This window comes from Saimiri boliviensis, chromosome 16 (assembly GCF_048565385.1).
Source record: "Saimiri boliviensis isolate mSaiBol1 chromosome 16, mSaiBol1.pri, whole genome shotgun sequence".
Classification (NCBI taxonomy): domain Eukaryota; kingdom Metazoa; phylum Chordata; class Mammalia; order Primates; family Cebidae; genus Saimiri; species Saimiri boliviensis.
In genome coordinates, this window is record NC_133464.1 from 76,536,989 (window position 1) to 76,558,282 (window position 21,294).

The 21,294-nt window shown below is 39.7% G+C and overlaps 1 protein-coding gene and 1 long non-coding RNA gene across 6 annotated transcripts in view; one reads left to right on the plus strand and one right to left on the minus strand.

Annotated features, from left to right (window-relative positions):
* Positions 1–21,294, minus strand: part of BRCA2 (BRCA2 DNA repair associated) — a 94,576-nt gene that overhangs the window by 20,551 nt on the left and 52,731 nt on the right. For all 5 annotated transcript variants that reach the window (XM_074387859.1, XM_074387860.1, XM_074387858.1 and 2 more), the window contains exons 17-24: positions 16,997–17,167; positions 16,163–16,517; positions 10,209–10,364; positions 9,654–9,798; positions 3,812–3,933; positions 553–751; positions 260–423; positions 23–161 (exon numbers count right to left, since the gene is read on the minus strand). In XM_074387859.1, the coding sequence (XP_074243960.1) occupies positions 23–161; positions 260–423; positions 553–751; positions 3,812–3,933; positions 9,654–9,798; positions 10,209–10,364; positions 16,163–16,517; positions 16,997–17,167 (1,451 nt within the window). The remainder of the gene's footprint in view (positions 1–22; positions 162–259; positions 424–552; positions 752–3,811; positions 3,934–9,653; positions 9,799–10,208; positions 10,365–16,162; positions 16,518–16,996; positions 17,168–21,294) is intronic.
* LOC141581667 (uncharacterized) lies at positions 151–1,554 on the plus strand. Its single transcript, XR_012514447.1, has 2 exons — positions 151–251; positions 376–1,554. It is a non-coding gene; the product is annotated as an uncharacterized LOC141581667 (long non-coding RNA).

Sequence of the window (21,294 nt, forward strand, 5' to 3'; positions counted from 1 at the left end):
AATCGAATATATTGTGCATTACCTGTTTTTTTCACAACAGAAACCACAAATCCTATTAAGTCCACCTCAGAACAAGATGGCTGAAAGTCTGGATCTAGAAATTTGCTGAAGTGAAGGGGTTCCCGTGGTTGGTAAACCTGAAATAAAATTTCATCTGAAGCCTACAAAAAACAAAACAAAAATTTAATATATGAAGATTCCATAAACTAATAAAATAAGCACTTATCAAAACTGAAAAATTACAATGAAAGGTTTGTACCGGTAGTTGTTGATACTGAGTTTTTTTTGTCGTCACTAACTGTATGTTGGCTCTTTCAGATTTACTTTTAGATTTTGAAGTTGCAAGATGATAGATTCTATATCTCTTTCCTTCAGTTAACAGAGAATATAAATCTGATGATGGACGCCAAATACTCAACATAACTGTTTAGAGAAAAGGTGAGAAAGACACAATGGGAAGAAGTGATCATTTAAATTTCCGTTTCAAAATAAATGCAATGTTTTTAACTATTTTATTAAAAAGTGATAAAAACAAAGCATTTATATACCCACCTGAATCTTTTGCTTTTTTTGGATAGCTTACAATACGCAACTTCCACACAGTTGTGACATCCCTTGATAAACCTTGTTCTTTTTGCTCAGCAGATACCATGGCTTTCCTGATTTCCAACTGGATCTGAGCTTGTTTCTTATCATTCAACATTTGCCTGTGATTATTCAAGGCTCTTAACTGCTCTTCGCTGAAATAACCCTGTGACCATTTAAGACATTGGAGTAAAAAGCAATCAAAATAAAACAAAAAGTCCCATCCATTGTAATCGGATCACTTTAAAGGTGACAAATCAATAAAATTAGAGTTCATTTTAAGGGTTTGGTTAATCAGTTTCTCACATAATATTCTCAGGTGCCTCAAAATGTTACTAATTCTATTTCCCTAAGGCAAAAATGATCCTCCAGTTATAAATGTATTCTAATCATCATAATCACCACCACGTACATTATAGATGGTTAACATATGAATACTTACTATTTTGAGAAATAGATCTATGTATTGTAAATGTACTAACTCATTTAATCTTCACAACAATCCATGATGTAGTTAATATCATTGTTTCCGTGTTGTAGGTAATAAAACTGATGCACAAAGAGAACAACTAACTTGCACAAGCCACATAGGTAGAGGTTGATCCTAGAACCCTCATTCTTAGCCCCAGGGGCATAATTTCAGAAATGGATGCCTAGGCCAGGAGTGGTGGCTCACGCCTGTAATATCAGCACTTTGGGAGTCCACAGTGAACGGATCACGAAGTCAAGGGATTCAGACCATCCTGGCCAAAATGGCGAAACCATGTCTCTACTAAAAATACAAAAAGTAGTTGGGTGTGGTGGTGCGTGCCCGTAGTCCCAGGCTGGAGAATCATTCGAACCCAGGAGGCAGAGGTTGCAGTGAGCTGAGATCGCACCACTGTACTCCAGCCTGGCAACCGGACGAGACTCCATCTCAAAAGAAAAAAAAAAAAAAAAGAAAAAAAATACAAAGATAACTTTAATAAAGTCAAATCTCATAGACTCATAGGCAGTTAGGAACCTAAATATAACCCACTCGTGATTTTCCCTTGCTAGAAGGTGGAAATGAGGCCCTAAGAAATAAATCACTTACCCAGTTACAGAGTGGCTGGGGAAAGGCCCAGCTCTAACTCTCATTCTGCCCCTTTATGTCCAGACCAAAAAAAAAAACTGTTAAATTTTGTGGATGAAATTAAAGCTAACTTTATAATTCACAGAATGCGCAGCCTTCAACAAATATTATAAGAGACAGAGGCAAATAATTTTTAAAGAAAGAATCATAAGGCCTTTGTTTTTAGACCTGCAGCAAGCATACTCACAGGTTTTTTTTTTTTTTTAAGATGGGGTTTCACCATGTTGGTCAGACTGGTCTTGAACTCTTGGCCTCGGGTGATCTGCCTGCCTTGGCCTCCAAAGTGCTTGGATTACAGGTGTGAGCCACCACGCCCAACCAACTCACAGGTTTTTTTTTTTTTTTTTTTGAGACGGAGTTTTGCTCTTGTTACCCAGGCTGGAGTACAATGGCGCGATCTCAGCCCAATGCAACCTCTGCCTCCTGGGTTCAGGCAATTCTCCTGCCTCAGCCTCCCGAGTAGCTGGGATTACAGGCACGCACCACCATGCCCAGCTAATTTTTTGTATTTTTAGTAGAGATGGGGTTTCACAGTGTTGACCAGGATGGTCTCAATCTCTTGACCTTGTGATCCACCTGCCTTGGCCTCCCAAAGTGCTGGGATTACAGGCTTGAGCTACCGCGCCCGGCCCAACTCACAGGTTTTTAAACTGGACTCACTTCTCATAGGGAGAGCCCAAATTGTAACATTTCAGAACAGGAGGGAATTCTATTCCGTACAGCACTGCTTACATTACTAATGAAATATTGTTTATTCAGTAGTCCCACTATTTAAAAAATTTAAGGCTATATTCACATGATTTATTAAGTCATCAAGTAAATGAAATTAATCAATTAACAAGTAGTTCCGGTAAAATAGTTGCTTCTTCCTCCCTATCTAACAAACCTAATCTTAGAATTTGATTTTCTTTTTAGACATCTATGCGTCTAAAAATTTAGGAGGTAGCTTATCTTAATACATAAAATTATGTTCTAATAATAGTAACTAACATTTATATGGAACTTTTATATACATTATCTATTTGATCCTAAAACCACATTTTATGCCCATTTCACAGCTATTTTATTCTCATTTACTTTGCTAATGAGAGTACCACAATTCTAAAGCCTATACTCTCTCTCTCTCTCTCTCTCTCTCTATATATATATATATATATATATATATATATAAAATTTTTTTTTTTCCCGAGATGGCGTTTTGCTCTTGTTGCCCAGGTTGGAGTGTAGTGGCGCCATCTTTGCTCACTGCAACCTCCACCTCCCAGGTTCAAGCAATTCTCCTGCTTTAGCCTCTCGAGTAGCTGGGATTACAGGTGCCCACCACCATGCCCAGCTAGTTTTTGTATTTTTAGAGACAGGTTTCACCATGTTGGCCTTGAACTCCTGACCTTAGGTGATCCACCTGCCTCAGCCTCCCAAAGTGCTAGGATTACAGGCATAAGCCACCACACCCAGCCAGCCTATGCTACTTCTAATAGTTTAGTGCTTCTGAAACATTTCTACCCAAGTACCCTTAAGGTAGAGGATTATCAAGTATACTCAGGGTAGAACCCAAGAAACAGCTAAGAACATGGAAACTAAGCCATTACTTTAAAGATACTTGTTTTATCTTAAAAAAGTTTTCTCCTTCAGAGTAAATAAGGGACAAAAATAAACAAGTTTTGCCTGCATTTTAAAACAAATTTATTTAATATATAAAATTCTAAAACCTTCCCATCCTCTACTTCAGGCGTCCCCAAACTATGGCCCGCGGGCCGCATGCGGCCCCCTGAGGCCATTTATCTGGCCCCCCGCCGCACTTCAGGAAGGGGCACCTCTTTCATTGGTAGTCAGTGAGAGGAGCACAGTATGTGGCGGCCCTCCAACGGTCTGAGGTACAGTGAACTGGCCCCCTGTGTAAAAGTCTGGGGACGCCTTCTCTACTTGGTATAGAGTTGAAAACATACCACCACACTTGTTTGGCACATCACTGAAAACTCCAGAAATGTACACATCCTCTTTGAGAAATTCAGCATTTCGACATATTCCTTCCTGGACAGACGGAGACTCTAAAATAGCTTCCCACCTTGAATGATCATCAAGCCTCATCATATGCCCTCTTATTCTTCTCACCTCAAGGTAAGCTGGGTCTGCTGCATTCTTCACTGCTTCATAGAGCTCTGCACCATCTTGCAGAGCATGAACTTGCTGTCTTGTTAGTGCACGTGATGGTAAATACGGTTTTGTTGTGTTTTCTAAGAAAAAAGAATTACTAATTAACTAAACTAAATTTAAAAGCAGCTAAAACTAAAGAACCATGCAAAAACAAAAATAAGAAACCATGGCCTGGCGCGGTGGCTCAAGCCTGTAATCCCAGCACTTTGGGAGGCCGAGGTGGGTGGATCACAAGGTCCAGAGATCGAGACCAACCTGGTTAACATGGTGAAACCCCGTCTCTACTAAAAATACAAAAAATTAGCTGGGCATGGTGGCGCGTGCCTATAATCCCAGCTACTCAGGCGGCTGAGGCAGGAGAATTACCTGAACCCAGGAGGCGGAGGTTGCGGTGAGCCGAGATCGCGCCATTGCACTCCAGCCTGGGTAACAAGAGCGAAAACTCCATCTCAAAGGAAAAAAAAAAAAAAAAAAAAAAAAAAAGAAACCATTTACCTGCTAAAAGTTTTTTTTTTTTTTTTTGAGACAGGGTCTCACTCTGTCACCTAGGCTGGAATGCAGTGGTGTGATCTCAGCTCACTGCAGCCTCCACCTCCAGGTTTGATCTCAGCTCACTGCAGCCTCTGCCTCCTGAGTTCAAGTGATTCTCCTGCCTCAACCTTCCGAGTAGCTGGGATTACACCCTATTGGCCAGGATGGGGTTGAACTCCTCACCTCAAGTGACCCACCCACCTTGGATTCCCAAAGCGCTGGGACTACAGGTGTAATCCACCATGCCTGACCTGCTAAAAGTTTTCTAGGAAAATTCGAAACTAGTGTACTCATGGTTAAAAAAAAGTCATGCAGAGTTTAATTACAGTTTAATTTGTAAATTTAAAAACTAGTGTACTCATGGTTAAAAAAAGTCATACAGAGTTTAATTACAGTTTAATTTGTAAATTAAGTATAGGCCTATTTGTTTTAATGTATTGCACTTTATTGAGCTTCACAGATAATGCATTTTTTAAAAACACGAATTGAAGGTTTGTGGAAACTATGTTGAGCAAGCCTACTGGTGCCATTTTTGCAACAGTATGTGCTCACATCATGTCTGTCACAGAGCTCTGATAAAGATGTATAGAGTGATTAATGTTATTTTCATATCTCCTAACGCAATATCCATTTTGTGGCCCATGGATCATGGAGTCATTCAACTTTCAAGTCTTATTATTTAAGAAACATGTCGGCCAGGTGTGGTGGCTCATGCCTGTGATCCCAGAACTTTGGGAGGCTGAGGCGGGCAGATCATGAGGTCAAGAGATCGTAACCATCCTGGTCAAAATGGTGAAACCCCTTCTCTACCAAAAATACAAAAATTAGCTGAGCGTGGTGGCATGCGCCTGTAGACTCGGCTACTCAGGAGGCTGAGGCAAGAGAATCACTTGAACCTGGGAGGTGAAACCTGGCAGTGAGCCAAGACTGCGCCACCTACACTCCAGCGTGGTGACAGAGGGAGACTCCATCTCAAACAGAACAAAACAAAAACAAAAGAAATTTGTCTTATAAAGAACAGCTGCCACAGTGACTTTTCTGATAGATATGGGTGAAGTGAATTGAAAACCTTTCAGAAAGGATTCACCATTCTAGATACCATTAAGAATGTTAAGTGTTTCATGGGAAGTCAAAATATCATGAAACATTAACAAGTTTAGAAGAAGCTGATTCCAATCCTCATGAATGACTTTGTGGAGACGGTTCAAGACTTCAGTGGAGGAAAGTAACTGCCTATGTGGTAGAAATAGCAGGAGAACTAGAATTAGAAGTGAAGTCTGATGATGTGACTGAATTATTGCCATATCACAATAAAACTTAAATGATGAGGAGCTTCATATAATTTGGCTCTGTGTCCTCACCCAAATCTCATCTTGAATTGTAATCCCCACATATCAAAGGACAGATATGGTGGGAGGTGACTGGATCACGGGGGCAGTCTCCCTCATGTTGTTCCTGTAATAGTGAAGGAGTTCTCACAAGATCTGATGGCTTAAAAGTGACAGTTCCCCTGTACTCTTTCTTGCCACCTTGTAAAGAAGGTACTTGTTTCTCCTTCAACTTCCACTATGATTTTAAGTTTCCTGAGGCCTCCCCAGCCATATGGAACTGTGAATCAATTAAACCGTGTTCCTTTACAAATTACCCAGCCTCAGGTATTTTTTTTATAGCAGCATGAGAATGAACTAACACAGAGAATTGGTACAAGGAGTGAGGTACTGCTATAAAGATAACCTGAAAATGTGGACTTTGGAACTAGGTAACGGGCAGAGGTAGGAATAGTTTGGAGGGCTTGGAAGAAGACAGGAAGCTGTGAGAAAGTCTGAAACTCCCTAGAGACTTGTTGAATGCTTTTGACCAAAATGCTGACAGTGATATGGACAATGAAGTCCAGGCTGAGGTGGTCTCAGATGGAGATGAGGATCTTATTGGGAAGTGAAGCAAAGGTCACTCTTGCTATGGTTTAGCAAAGGCACTAGTGGCATTTTGCCCCTGCCCTAGGTATCTGTGGAACATTGAACTTGAGAGAGATAATTAGGGTATCTTGTAGAAGCAATTTCTAAGCAGTAAAGTGTTCAAAGGCTAATCTGGCTTTTCCTAGAAACACAGAGTTATGTGCACTCACAAAGAGATGGTTTGAAACTGGAACTTATATTTAAAAGGGAAGCAGAGCATAATAGTTTGGAAAATCTGCAGCCTGACCATGAAGCAGAAAAGAAAAACCCATTTCCTATGGAAAAATTCAAGCCTGTTGCAGAGTTTGCGTAAGTAATGAGGAGACAAATGTTAATAGCCAAGACAACAGAGACAATATATCCAAGACATATCAGAGATCTTCCCTGCAGACCCTTCCATCACAGGCCTGGAGGCCTAGGAGGGAAAAATGGTCTTGTGGGCTGCGCCCAGGGCCCGACTACTCTGTGCAACCATAAGACATGATGCCCTGTGTCTCAACTGCCCCAGCTCTAGCCATGGATGAAAAGGGCCAAGGTACAGATGGGGTGATTGCTTCAGAGGGCACAAGCCCTAAGCCTTGGTGGTCTCCATGTAGTGTTGGGCCTGTGGGTATGCAAAAGACAAAATGGGCTGGGAGCCTCTGCCTAGATTTCAGAGGATATATGGAAGCACCTGAGTATGCCCAGGCAGAAGTCTGCTGCAGGGGCTGAGCCCTCATAGAGAACCTCTGTTGGCACAGTACGGAAGGAAAATATGGGGTTGGAGCCACCCCCAAGTCTTCACTGGGGAACTACCTAGTGGAGTTGTGAGAAGAGGGCCACTATCCTCCACTGAAAGCTTGCTCTGTGTGGCTGTCAATCAATGCCAGCCCATGAAAGTAGTTGCAGGGGCTGTAGCATGCAGAGCCAAAGGGGCAGAGCTGTCGAAGGCTGTGGAACCCACCTCTTGTATCAGCTGCCCTGGATGACATGGAGTCAAAGGAGATTTTAGAGCTTTAATGATTGGGCTGGGTGTGGTGGCTCACACCTGTAATACCAACATTTTGGGACGCCAAGGTGGGTGGATCACTTGAGGCTAGGAGTTTAAGACCAGCCTGATCAACATGGCAAAACCCCATCTCTACTAAAAATACAAAAATTAACAGGGTATGGTGGTGCACACCTATAATTCCAGCTACTTGGGAGGCTGAGGCACAAGAATTGCTTGAAACCAGGAGGCGGAGGTTGCAGTGAGCCAAAATCTCTCCACTGCATTCTAGCCTAGGCAACAGAGCAAGACCCTGCCTCAAAAAAAGAAAAGAAAAAAAGATTTAATGATTGCCTGGCTAGGTTTTGGACTTGCATGGGGCCTGTGGCCCCTTTGTTTTGGCCAGTTTCTACCATTTGGAACGGGAACACTTACCCAATGCCTGTACCCCCATTGTCTCTTGGAAGTATCTAATTTGCTTTTGATTTTACAGGCACATAGGTAGAAGGGATTTGTCTTGTCTCAGATGAGACTTTAGGCTTGAACTTTTGAGCTAACGGTGGAATTAGCTGCTGGGAAGGCATAATTGGTTTTGAAATGTGAAAAGGACATGAGATTTGGGAGGGTCTGGGGCAGAATGATATGGTTTGGCTCTGTGTCCCTATCCAAATCTCATCTCCAATTGTAATCCCCATGTGTTGAGGGAGAGACCTGGTGGGAGGTGATTGAATCATGGCGGTTTCCACCATGCTGTTCTTGTGCTAGTGAGGGAGTTCTCACGAGATCTAATGGCTTAAAAGTAGCAGTTTCCCCTGCACTCTCTTCTGCCACCTTATGAAAAAGGTACTTCCTTCTTGTTTGCCTTGTGCCATGATTCTAAGTTTCCTGAGGCCTCCCCAGCCATGTGTAACTGTAAGTCAATTAAACTTCTTTCCTTCAGAAAGTACACAGTCTCAGGTATTCTTTACAGCAGTGTGAGAAGAGATTAATACACAGTTGCTTCTTATGGATGAGCAAAGAAAGTAGTTTCTTGAAGGAATCTATTCCTGGTGAAGATGCTGTGAATATTGTTGAAATGAAAACAAAGGATTTAGAATATTACACAATATTCTGATAAAGTAGAGTTTTACAGAACTGACTCCAATTATGAAAGTAGTTCTACCATGGATAAAATGCTATCAAACAGCACTGCAGGCTACAGAGAAATCTTTCATGATAGGAAAAGTCAATCAATGCTGCAAATGCCATTGTCTTATTTTAAGAAATTGCCACAACTGCCCCCAACCTTCGGCAACTACCACTCTGATCAGTCAGCAGGCACCAACACCGATAAAAGATGCTCCACCAGCAAAAATATTACAACTCACTGAAGGCACAGATGATCATTAACATTTTTTTTAAGCAATAAAGTATATTAAGGTATGTGCATTTTTAAATGACATAATGGTTCTACTCATTTAAGAGATTACAGTATGGTGTAAACATTACTTTTGTATGCCCTGGGAAACCGAAATATTCATGTGATTTGCTCTACTGTAATACTTGCTTTATTGTGGTGGTCTAGGATCAAACCCACAGTATCTCTGAGGTATGCCTGTAAATTATTTCATATTCACTTATTCATCAAAATAGTATGATCTAGTGATAATTTTAAGCAAATAAAATGTAAGGAGCAATATTTCTGCAGATTTATATAGAACATGTAAGTTACACATTCTTCCTCAAAAAATTTACATGGACAAAAATAACTAGAGAGAACAGGAAATAAGATATCACTAAAATTTTGGAAGTTAAGAATTTGTTGGACAAGTAAATGACAAAGCAGCCTGAGAACACGTAACTTACATGTTCTATGTAAATGTGAGTTACATGTTCTATATAATGTAAGTTATAGACATGTAAGCTACATGTTCTATATAAATCATGAGGAAATGCAAAAAAACAAAATCTTCTGCAACAAAAGGGAGATATGAAAAAATAAAATTTATGTCAAATAAACATAAAAACACCATGATTTTTAATATTAAAATCGAAACCACGAGAATAATAGGTCCTACTTCCAGGTATAATAACACATGAAAATCAATAAACATAATGACAAAAATGCAAAAGTCATATAATATAGGTAAGAATTGAGGAAAGAGTACAAATGGCTTAGGGAGAAATAATCTGATGTTTCTGTCCCTTGTTGCTATTCTTTCTCTAATACCATAAAGGAATAATCTAGATACTCAAAAATAAAGTCAATTTATTACTCAAAAACAATTTACTCACTGTTAAATTGAAAGTCTCTAAAACTTTGTTTTCATATTAGAAATAAAAATGTGTACTATATAACTCATTTTACCTTCATGTTCTTCAAATTCCTCTTGAATTTTAGTGAATAAGGCTTCTAGTCTCTTTTGTTGGGCCTCCGCATGTTTTGCTGCTTCCTTTTCTTCCTCTCTTTCATTGCGAAATATGTATAATCCAGATGAAGTCTTCTCCATCCACTGCAATAATGTGGTACACACACAGAAAAGTCATATATAGAACATTCAAATTAATTGTCTCAGGCAGGGCATGGTGGCTCACACCTGTAATCCCAGAACTTTGGGAGGCTGAGACAGGTGGATCACCTGAGGTCTGGAGTTCGAGACCAGCCTGACCAACATGGTGAAACCCTGTCTCTAACCAAAATACAAAATAAGTCAGGCTTGGTGACACATGCCTGTAATCCCAGCTACTTGAGAGGCTGAGGCAGGAGAATCACTAGAACCTGGGAGGTGGAGGCTGTAGTGAGCCAAGATCACGCTATTGCACTCTAGCCCAGGCAAGAGACCAAAACTCTGCTTCAAAAAAACAAAAAATTAATTGTATCAAAAGAAAGAAATATATAGTAAGTTGCAAGAATATATCATACCTGTATAGGGTATGCTCTTTGAATAATGACATCAACACAACCAACATTTCCTCCATCACTGAAAAGTGATGATAAGGGCAGAGGAAAAGGTCTAGGGTCAGGAAAGAATCCAAGTTTGGTATACCAGCGAGCAGGCCGAGTACTGTTAGCAGAAATCTGGACAAATTAATAAATATATTGATTTAGGAGTTAAATATGTATTCAATTCTACTACAGATATCACAAAGTTTTCATTCTTTTAGAACTGCCTTAAAAGCATTTACTTTAAAAAGTCTTAGGGAGATTAGTAAGACAGTGAGTAAGTAAACTGTACAAAAGTGAAAATACTGTATTTTCAAAATATAGTACTTCTCAAACGTATTGTTTATACTGTTACAAGTTCTTAATGCTATTTAAACGTTTATATTAGAAAATAAAATACTCTTATTTATCTAGGCTTCCTCAAAAAATTTACATGCACAAAGACAACCAGAGAATAGAAAATGAGATATCACCAAAATTTTGGAAGCTAAGAATTTGTTGGACAAGTACATGACAACAACAAAAATAAAAAACATTAATCATCAGCTTTAGAAAGATGAGAAGATACTGTATCTATGAATTAAGAACTGAATGTCACAGAAAAAGAAAAACATATAGGAAATAATAAAGGTCTCTTAAAAATTATGCTGGTAGACACAAATTCATTTTAAGAATTAGAAGAAAAGACAACCCTAATTTGAGGGTTGCAAAATGATTATATTTTAAGTCTACTAGTCCTTAGTTGTTGAAACATTCTTATAAACAGAAACTGGTCAGGCACGGTGGCTCACGTCTGTAATCCCAGCACTTTGGGAGGCCAAGGTGGGAAGATCAAAAGGTCAAGGGATCAAGACCATCCTGGCCAACATGGTAAAACCCTGTCTCTACTGAAAATACAAAAATTAGCAGCTGTGGTGGCGCACGCCTATAGTCCCAGCTACTTGGGAGGCTGAGGCAGAACTGCTTGAACCTGGGAGGTGGAGGCTGCAGTGAGCCGAGATCCTGCCACTGTGCTCCACCCTGGCGGCAGAGTAAGACTCTTGTCTCAAAACACACACACACATACACAATAACAGAAACTTCCCCTCATCTACTTAAGGGTCCCAAAATATATATCATATAAGAGAAGCAAGATAAATGCCTCATTTTTTTTTCTCCTTTTACTTATTTTTTGTTATTGTATTGAGACTGGGTCTGGCTCTGTCGCCCAGGCTGGAGTGCAGTGGCACAATCTCAACTCACTGCAACCTCTGCCTCCTGGGCTCAGGCCATCCTCCCACCACAGCCTCTCTCAACTAGCTGGGACTACAGGTGCATGCCACCACACCCGGTTAATTTTTGTATTTTTTGTAGAGATGGGGTTTTGTCATGTTGCCTAGGCTGTTCTCTAACCCAAGTGCAAGCATTCTGCCCACCTCAGCCTCCCAAAGTACTGTGATTACAAGCGTTAGCCACTGTGCCTGGCCTTTACTTAGTTTTTAAGACAATGAGAGTAGAGGTATCATTATGAACTTATAAATGCATTGATATTTGTTGTGAATTTCAATTTTTTTGCTGTTATTATCCTTTTTTTTCCTTCTTTTTGAGATGGAGTCTTGCTCTAAGCCCAGGCTGGAGTACAGTGGCATGATCTCAACTCACTGCAACCTCTGCTTCCTGGGTTCAAGCAATTCTCCCTGCCTCAGCCTCCCAAGTAGCTGGGATTACAGGCACCTGCCACCATGCCTCACTAATTTTTGTATTTTTTAGTAGAGACATCGTTTTACCATGTTGGCCAGGCTAGTCTCTCAAGCTCCTGACCTCAAGTGATTTGCCCGCCTTGGCCTCCCAAAGTGTTGGGATTACAGGTGTGGGTCACCATGCCCAGCCTTTTATCCTTCCTGATGCTCAAATTCTTTTATCTCTGGCCAGTAAGAATCTATACTAGAACACTCCTGGGTCCTTTTGACATGACAATAGTAGTATCTGACACTTAGTTTTCTTCTAGTATGTCAAAACTTTCCAGACTCATATATTTCCTCCCCTGAATCTGGAATCAGGCATTTCTTCAAAACATCTTGTGTTCTTTTAAGAGAAAATGGTACTTAGAAAACAGTCTGAGAGCTAGGGATACTCAATACTACCAGATTGTTCATTATTATTTTTTGTTTGTTTTTTTCATAGATGAAACCAGTAAGCATGATTTTGTTTGTTTTTCTTTGAGACAGGGTCTCACTTTGTCACCCAGGCTAGAGTGCAGTGGTATGATTTCGGCTCACTGCAACCTCTGCTTCCCAGGTTCAAGCAATTCTCCCACCTCAGCCCCCGCAGTAGCTGGAACTACAGAAGCATGCCACCATGCCTGGCTAAGTTTTATATTTTTAGTAGAGACAGGGTTTCACCATGTTGGCCAGGCAGGTCTCGAACTCCTGACCTCAAGTGATCCACCCACCTTGGCCTCTTAAAGTGCTGGGACTATAGGCATGAGCCACTGCGCCTGGCCAGCATGTATTTTTTAACAATAGAGATCTCGAGCTCATAATGATATTTCTAATACAAATACAGAACCACGAGTTTTTCTTCACTTCAATCGCACATCTGTACCTTTCTCTGGTAAAAAGATCCCTGTTCTCTATGATAATCATATAATTACTCACATATAACAAATATACCTAAAAGAACATCACATATAACATACTTCACATACACCATAACTTCAGAATAGCAACACTACCATCATAGTATGATTACTAAGAATAGCTTAAGCTTTTGTTTTATTTTTTAGTTTTTGTTGCTGTTGTTATTGTTGTTGTTCTTAGGGCAGATACCACTAGGGACATAAAAACATCTTTTAAGTTACTTGAAATGCTTTCTTAGTATGCTTATGCTCTAAATGAAATATATTCAAGTTCTTTTTCTTTGCTTTCATTTGACTTTCTAAATTTTTAGGAATTGTTTTGTATTTTGTTATAAAATTATGTAAAAATATTTAAAGACAAATCTATAAAACATGGCACGTTAAAAAAAAAGAATTAGAAGAACAAATTAAAAACCATCCCAGAAGTTAGAAGACAGAAAGATAGGCTGGGCGTGGTGGCTCACGCCTGTAATCCAGCACTTTGGGAGGCAAAGGCAGATTGACACCAGCTTGGCCAATATGGTGAAATCCTGTCTCTACTAAAAATACAAAAATTAGCCAGGCATAGTGATGTGTGCCTGTAGTCCCGGCTACTTGGGAGGCTGAGGCAGAACTGATTGAACCCAGGAGGCAAAGGCTGCAATAAGCCAAGATGGTGCCACTGCATTCCAGCCTGGGTGAGAGAGCAAGACTCCATATCAAAAAAAAAAAAATTAGCTGGGTATGGTTGTACGCATCTGTAGTCCCAGCTACTTGGGAGGCTGAGGCAGTAGAACTGCTTGAACCCAGGAGGAGGAGAAGGTTGCAATATGCCGAGATTGTGCCACTGCACTCCAGTCTGGCGAAAGAGTGAGATTCCATCTCAAAAAAAAAAAAAAAAAAAAAGATAATAAAATAGAAAAGACAAGAAAATTAGAGGAACAATCTAGGAGGCCTTGTGTCAAAACATCAGGAGTTCCAGAAAAAAAAGTAGAGAAAAAAATAGAGGAAAATTATAAAAGAACTATTTAAAGAAAATTTCCCAGAACTCAATGAAGGATTACGTGTTTCTAGACTAAGTGCCAATAAGCATCTGGGCCAAGAGTTAGTAAAAAGGAAGGGAAACAAAAAGACACCAAAGCACATTAGTATGAAATTTAAATAAAGACAAACCAATTTTAACTTCTTAAATCCAGAGCACATAATGAAAGACTGAAAATAAAAATAGCGCTTGAAGTCAAGGTGTTCATGCCTGTAATCCTAGCACTCTGGAAAGGTGAAGCATGAGGACCGCTTGAGCCTAGGAATTCAAGTCCAGCCTGGGCAACATTAGGAGAACACACCTGTACAAAACAAAACACCCCAGTCTAGGTGACAGAGTGAAACACTGCCTCAAAAAAAAAAAAAAAAAAAAAAAAAAAAAAAAAAAAAAAAAAGCACTGAAATTAGCAGGAGCTATGCTAAAAAAGATAAAAGAAATGTCTTGAAAGTTCTGAAGAAATTATTTCAACCTATACCCAGTCAACCTTACCCTAAGATATTTAAAAAGCTGCGTGCTCCCTTTCTCAAGAAGCCTCTGCGAGTTGTGGGCCCTTAAAACTAGGGAAAAAAATTTAGAAAGATGACACGGAAACCAGGAAATAGGGTCTCTAACACAGAAAAGAGGTAAGAATAATTTACAGAACGAGAGCTGTATGGCACACGTAGAAAATGAGCACCTCAGAATGAAGTAAGAATATGAAGAGGTCCAGGGGTTCTCCAAGAAACAGAAATAGAACCAATGGAGAAATTTCAACATATTAGGCGGGATTTTTATAGCTCCTGTGTAAGGACTATAGAAGATTAAGAGAAATTAAAAGGACAGTTAATAACTCCATGGAAAGCAGTAAGCTGTAAAGAAGGGAAATGTGATCATAGTATATTAGGTATTAAATTGCAAAAAATATTTTTCAGTCATTATAATGTATACATTGAATACAGATTTCACTGGTGCTATACCAGTAAAGGGAACATGGGGAACGGGGTAGAGAAATATGCGGCAGTGATGGAGTAAGCGACTTAAATCCTCATTTTCCATAGCAGAAAGTTAACAGATGCTGTATGTACTGATAAGAAAAAGCCGACGGCAGTACAAGCTAAAGAAATAGCCAAAGGCACTGAAAATCTTCATGACTGCCTCTTGGGACCATGAATGGGGATGAGGAGGGGTGTGCTAGCAAATGCTTTTTTTTTTTTTTTTTTTTTTTTTGAGACAGAGTTTCACTCTTGTTACCCAGGGTGGAGTGCAATGGCGCGATATCGGCTCACTGCAACCTCCACCTCCTGGGTTCAGGCAATTCTCCTGCCTCAGCCTCCCGAGTAGCTGGGATTACAGGCACGCACCACCATGCCCAGCTAATTTTTTGTATTTTTAGTAGAGACGGGGTTTCACCATGTTGACCAGGATGGTCTCGATCTCTTGACCTCGTGATCCACCCGCCTCGGCCTCCCAAAGTGCTGGGATTACAGGCTTGAGCCACCGCGCCCGGCGCAACTGCTTTTTTCTGGTTATACGTCTTATATTACCTGAGTTTCTAAATTATGCACATGTACTGATTTGATAAAAACAAAACAAGAAAAAGAAAAGAAAAAAAAAAAACCGAAACAAGAAAATGAAAGCCACTGCAAGCTTGATATTGTGAGCAACATAAAACAAAAGACTGTTTCAGTTTGATGGAATGCTTTCAGTAAAAAGCAATCAATCCAACAGAGAACTAATGCCAAACAAAATATATCTTTACCTTAAAAATGTTCAATTTATAAAATGTTCTTCTTAGAGTGATCCAGAATACAACAGAAGTAAATTCTCTGCAAGGTTACCTTTTAAGTGAATCTGAATTTACAATATTATCAGTAATTTCAGATAGCTATACTGCAGACCACTCAGTATGACAAAGTCCTGTTATGTAGTTTAAAATCTATATAGAGATGAAAAGTATATCTATTACATATTTGAGAAGTACTAAAATGTAATTGTTTAAGTGGATTAGGGATCTGATCAAAGCAAAGCTATGACAACAAGAGGGCAGCAAGCTACAGATACGAAAATCAAACGGTGCAAATTTACTTTTGCTCTTTAACTGGAAATGCATTATTTAGGCTCAAGAAAGATCTCCGGCCCTCCCAAAAACTGCACAAAAACTTTAACTGTCTGAAGAATATGCTTTTGATATTAAAATTATCAGTACATTTAAGAAATTGAGAATTCTTCCTAAGTATTTAAAATTTAAATATAAAACCTCTCTAGATTTTAACTGAACCAGTGATTGATTTTTACCAAGAGTACACATTAATTTACCTTTAACATAAGAGATTCTGGGGCTTCAAGAGGTGTACAGGCATCAGGAGAGCCCACCAGTTCTGCTCCATGAAGAATAATCTTCTGACCAACTGTCAGTCTGCCTTTCTTTAAGACAGCTAAGAGGGGAGGGTCTAACTGGGCCTTAACAGCATACCACCCATCTGTAAGTTCAATAATGGCCACTTTTTGGGTATCTGCACTACTAGTTTTATTGCTAGAAGTTTCAGATATATTTGCGCTCAACGAAATTATGTCAGAAACACAGAGAACAAGTGTTTTTGCAGCTGTGTCGTCCCTTTCCATTATCTTTTTTATAGCCGATCTTCTGCTTTTATCAATTTCCATATCATATCTAAAAGTGAAAACAAAAATGCATAGTTTAGGAAGTGTGACTCTAGAATTCCACTGTTTAAACAAGTCACTGAATAAGTGAGAATAAAAATTTATCTAAGAAATACTGAGAATTTAAAATTTTATAGCTAGCAATATATTGTTTCGCATTGTTTAAAATATGAATTCTTTTTAAAAAGCAAAAAATAAATGCAAAAATGCTTCATTAGAAATCCCCAATAGCAGATCAAATTAATAACTCATATTCTTCTCCTATGTCAAGAGGTTAAGGAGGGGATAGGGAAAGAGGGAAGCAAGAGATGTATCAATGTGTGATCTCTCTTAAATGGGGGCTAGGGATGACAAGAAAACAGCAGTGTGGGATGGCAACTGTCACTGACAACTGGCTTGTGCACCATTTTGACATGGAAGTCACACACTACACAGAAACCTTAACCATACTGCAGTATATGATTACATAATGTAATGCTTTAAACTTGCCTGTATTTTAGTTGAAGAAGCACCCTTTCTGGGCTTAGGCATCTATTAGCAAATTCCTTAGGAAAGGCAAATTCCATAGCTGCCAGTTTCCATATGATCCATCTGTAGTGATTATAAACCCAAATTCTAGAAATAAGCTTTGGATCCACACCTGGAGTGTCACACAGAGCCCTGAACAAATAAAGGTAGAATAATATCATAAAAACCACATAGGATGATACTGAATTCAACAACTATGACTGTTCTCTGTACAAAAACTACATTGTTCAAGGTCATTAAGTTTTTACAAGTTCATATGATCTTCAAGTAATATAATTTCAGAAAATTATTTGACGTGTATCAAAGTATCATACTGATAAAAACTTCACTTGCCAAGCATGGTGGCTCATGCCTATACACCCAGCATTTTGGGAGGCTGAAGCAGGAGGACTGCTTGAGGCCTGGAGTTTGAGACTAGCCTTGGCAACATGGTAAGGCTCCTGCCCCCAACCCATCTCTACAAAAATAAAAAAAAATTAGCCAAGAGTGGTAGCTCACATCTGTGGTCCCAGCTTCTGGGGAGGCTGTGGTGAAAGGATTGCTTGAGCCCAGGAGGCTGAGGCTGCGGCTGCAGTGAGCCATGATAGTGCCACTGCACTCAACAGAGTGAGACCCTTATCTCAAAGTATCAAAACAGAACAAAAAATTCCACTTAAGAGTGAACAGAATGAGGCCGGGCGCGGTGGCTCAAGCCTGTAATTCCAGCACTTTGGGAGGCTGAGGCGGGTGGATCACGAGGTCGAGAGATCGAGACCAACCTGGTCAACATGGTGAAACCCCGTCTCTACTAAAAATACAAAAAATTAGCTGGGCATGGTGGCGTGTGCCTATAATCCCAGCTACTCAGGAGGCTGAGGCAGGAGAATTGCCTGAACCCGGGAGGCAGAGGCTGCGGTGAGCCGAGATCGCGCCATTGCACTCCAGCCTGGGTAACAAGAGCAAAACTCCATCTCAAAAAAAAAAAAAAAAAAAAAAAAAAAAAAAAAAAAAAAAAAAAAAAGGCGAACAGAATGATTTCAACTCATATTGGTTCCTGAAAAATGAGATCCTTGATTTTAAATAATTATATTTTAGATTTTTCTTTTTTTTTTTTTTTTGAGACGGAGTTTCACTCTTGTTACCCAGGCTGGAGTGCAATGGCACGATCTTGGCTCACCGCAACCTCCGCCTCCCGGGTTCAGGCAATTCTCCTGCCTCAGCCTCCCAGATAGCGGGGATTACAGGCATGCGCCACCATGCCCAGCTAATGTTTTGCATTTTTAGTAGAGACGGGGTTTCACCATGTTGACCAGGATGGTCTCGATCTCTCGACCTCGTGATCCACCCACCTCGGCCTCCCAAAGTGCTGGGATTACAGGCTTGAGTCACCGTGCCTGGCCTATTCTTCTTATTAAAGAGATTTTTAGAAATCCCACCTGAGAACTGCCTATGCTTGGTGCTGTCCCTGATCCTGTCCCCTCTGTTCTCAAATCTCTGAACTCCTCCTTTCTCATTCATACTCTTAGCACTAAGACAACAGAAGTAATCAAAAGAGAACTTCCATAAGCTCCCGTCCTCGTATCTATCCACGCAGGGCATCTGTATCCCTATACTTTGCCCTCTTCCAAGAACTGACTTGTAGCTCTCAGAGCCAACCAGATTCTCTTGCCATTTCCCTCTTTCAAAATTTCTGTTTACTCCTTGAGACAGACTTGTCAATACTTTAATGCCAAACACAAAACAGGATGCCCTTTCTCAATAAAACTGTAAAAATTTATAATTTTTTAAAAATATTTTTAAAAATTTTTTTGAAAAAAATCTGCACATTGCTACAGCAGATTTTTGTTGTTGTTCCCTAAAACAAAAAAATAATAATAATTAAGGGCTGAATGCTCTGTGAGGAGAAGACTATACAGTTTAGGATACGTGTGGGAGATCCTTACATTTTGCCCTCTTCTACCATTTGTGCACTAGCTCCTATCCCTTGCTGCCTACAAGGCTGATGATCTAGGAAATGCCTCCTCCCTCTCCTGAATCATCAATTTTTTTCTTCTCTACTGAACAATGTGAAACAGCCTAAGAAATGTTTTTTTCCTACCTTAAAACAAGCCAAAACTAAGACTCTGATCCTACTTTCCTCTCCAAGCAACGCCCCTCTCTCTGCTTCTTTTTGGCAACTACCAAAATAATCGACTATATTCTGTGTCTCCAACTCCTCTTCTTCAACTGCTCCTTAATTGCATTCTAATCAGGTATCACACCACCAATCTACTGAGCTATTTTTATTAATGTAATGTCTTCTGCAGTGTTAAATCCAGTGGCCAATCTCAGTCCTCATCTTACTTTATTTATTGGAAGCGGCTGCCACAGCTGGTTATTTTCCATTCCCCGAAATTCCAGCTTCACTTGGCATGCAACACCCCATTCTGCATTTACTCCTAACTTTCTGGTTGCTCTTTCTCAGTCTCTTTTTCATAGCTTTAAAGTCCATCTATATGGCGATGACTTGTAAATCGATTTCTTTGGCTTATAATTTACCTATGTATAGACTTGCATATCCAACAGCCTACCTAACATCTCCACTTGGATGTCTACCATTACATCTCAAGCTTCAAATGTCCAAAACCAAACTTTCCATTTCCTTCCATCTTTGGTCTTCTCAATTCTGGTAGTTACACAGTAACCCTATCCTTCCAGCTCCTAAGGCCAAAATCTTTGGAGCCATTCTTATTCTCCTCCTCTCTCACATTTTACATCTAATCCTTGAGCAAATCCTGATGGTGCCACTAATGAAATATACCAGAGTCAAACTGCTTTTCACCAATTCTACTGCCACCTCCCTGGTCCAAGCAACCACCTCTCACATGGACTTCTGTAATAGCTTCTTAAATGGTCTCTCTGAATCCATCCTTGCCCCTCTCCCTACAGTAAGCCAATCTCAACAAACAGCCAGAATTATTTTTTCAAAAATATAAGTCAGATCAGGCTGGGCACGGTGGCTCACCTCTGTAATTCCAGCACTTTGGGAAGTCGAGGAGGGTGGATTGTCTGAGGTAAGGAGTTCGAGATCAGCCTGGGCAACACGGTGAAACCTTGTCTCTACTAAAAATACAAAAATCAGCCGCAAGGGATGGCCTGTACCTGTAGTCCCAGCTATTCCAGAGGCTGAGGCAGGAGAATCGCTTGAACCTGGGAGGTGGAGGTTGCAGTGAGGGGAGATTACACCACTGCACTCCAGCCTATGCAAGAGACTCTGTCTCAAAAAAAGTCAGATCATATCACCGTTTGCTTTAAGCCTTTCAGTAGGTTATTCAGTAAAAAATGTGAAGAGTAAATGGTAAGGTTCTTATGAAGGTCTATGAAGTCCTCCCTTTGTATCTCATCTGTTACTACTCTTCTCCTGCCCACTCTACTCCAGCTGCACTAACTTCCTGTTCCTCAGACACTTCAAGCATGCTCCCCTCTTAAAGGATTGGAGGCTTTCGCTAGGATAGTCCCATGCTCCCTCCTTTTACTTTAGGTCATTTATCAAATATAGCTGACTTAGCCTTTCTAATTACTTATTAAATTAAAAATCGCATCACCTTGCCCAACTTTCTCTGCCACCTTTCCAGCTCTATCTATCTTTATAGTATGCATCTTCTTCTAACATACTATACAATTCACTTATTTTTCAATATTTTCTATGCCTTCCATGCCCACTAGAATGTATGACTTATTAGGGCAGGGATTTTTTTTTATTATCCCTAGTACCCAGAATAGTACCTGGCACATAGCAGATGCTCAACAGAGATTTGTTGAATTATCAAAAAAACTAACAAGAGCTTCTACATTCCCAGTTGACTACATGGCAATCATTCTTAACCTATACCTTATGCAGTCTATTTAGTAACGGAAAATAATATAACTATTTAACATACTCTTCTTACTAGAATCTATAAGCAGATGTTTGTTATATAAGACACGCAAGATGTACACAATATTTCTGTTTTTTAAAGTTAAAACCAAATTCAGGAAAAAACATTTTACCACTTTCCAAAACCACAAAGTTTGGAAATATATAGCGAAATTTTAAAATAAGGATGCCGAGGAAATAAATCCCATCTTTTGCCACTGGCATAAAGTATTATCTCTCTAATAGCAAAAAGGTTGAAATTATGCCTCTGCAAACACTATAATAAAAAAGAGGTTATATAGTTTCTCAATTGTTGCTGTTTTAGGGCTCTGAGATTTTCTAGTTATTTGGTATTATTGATATTCAAATATTTCTGTTTAACCTT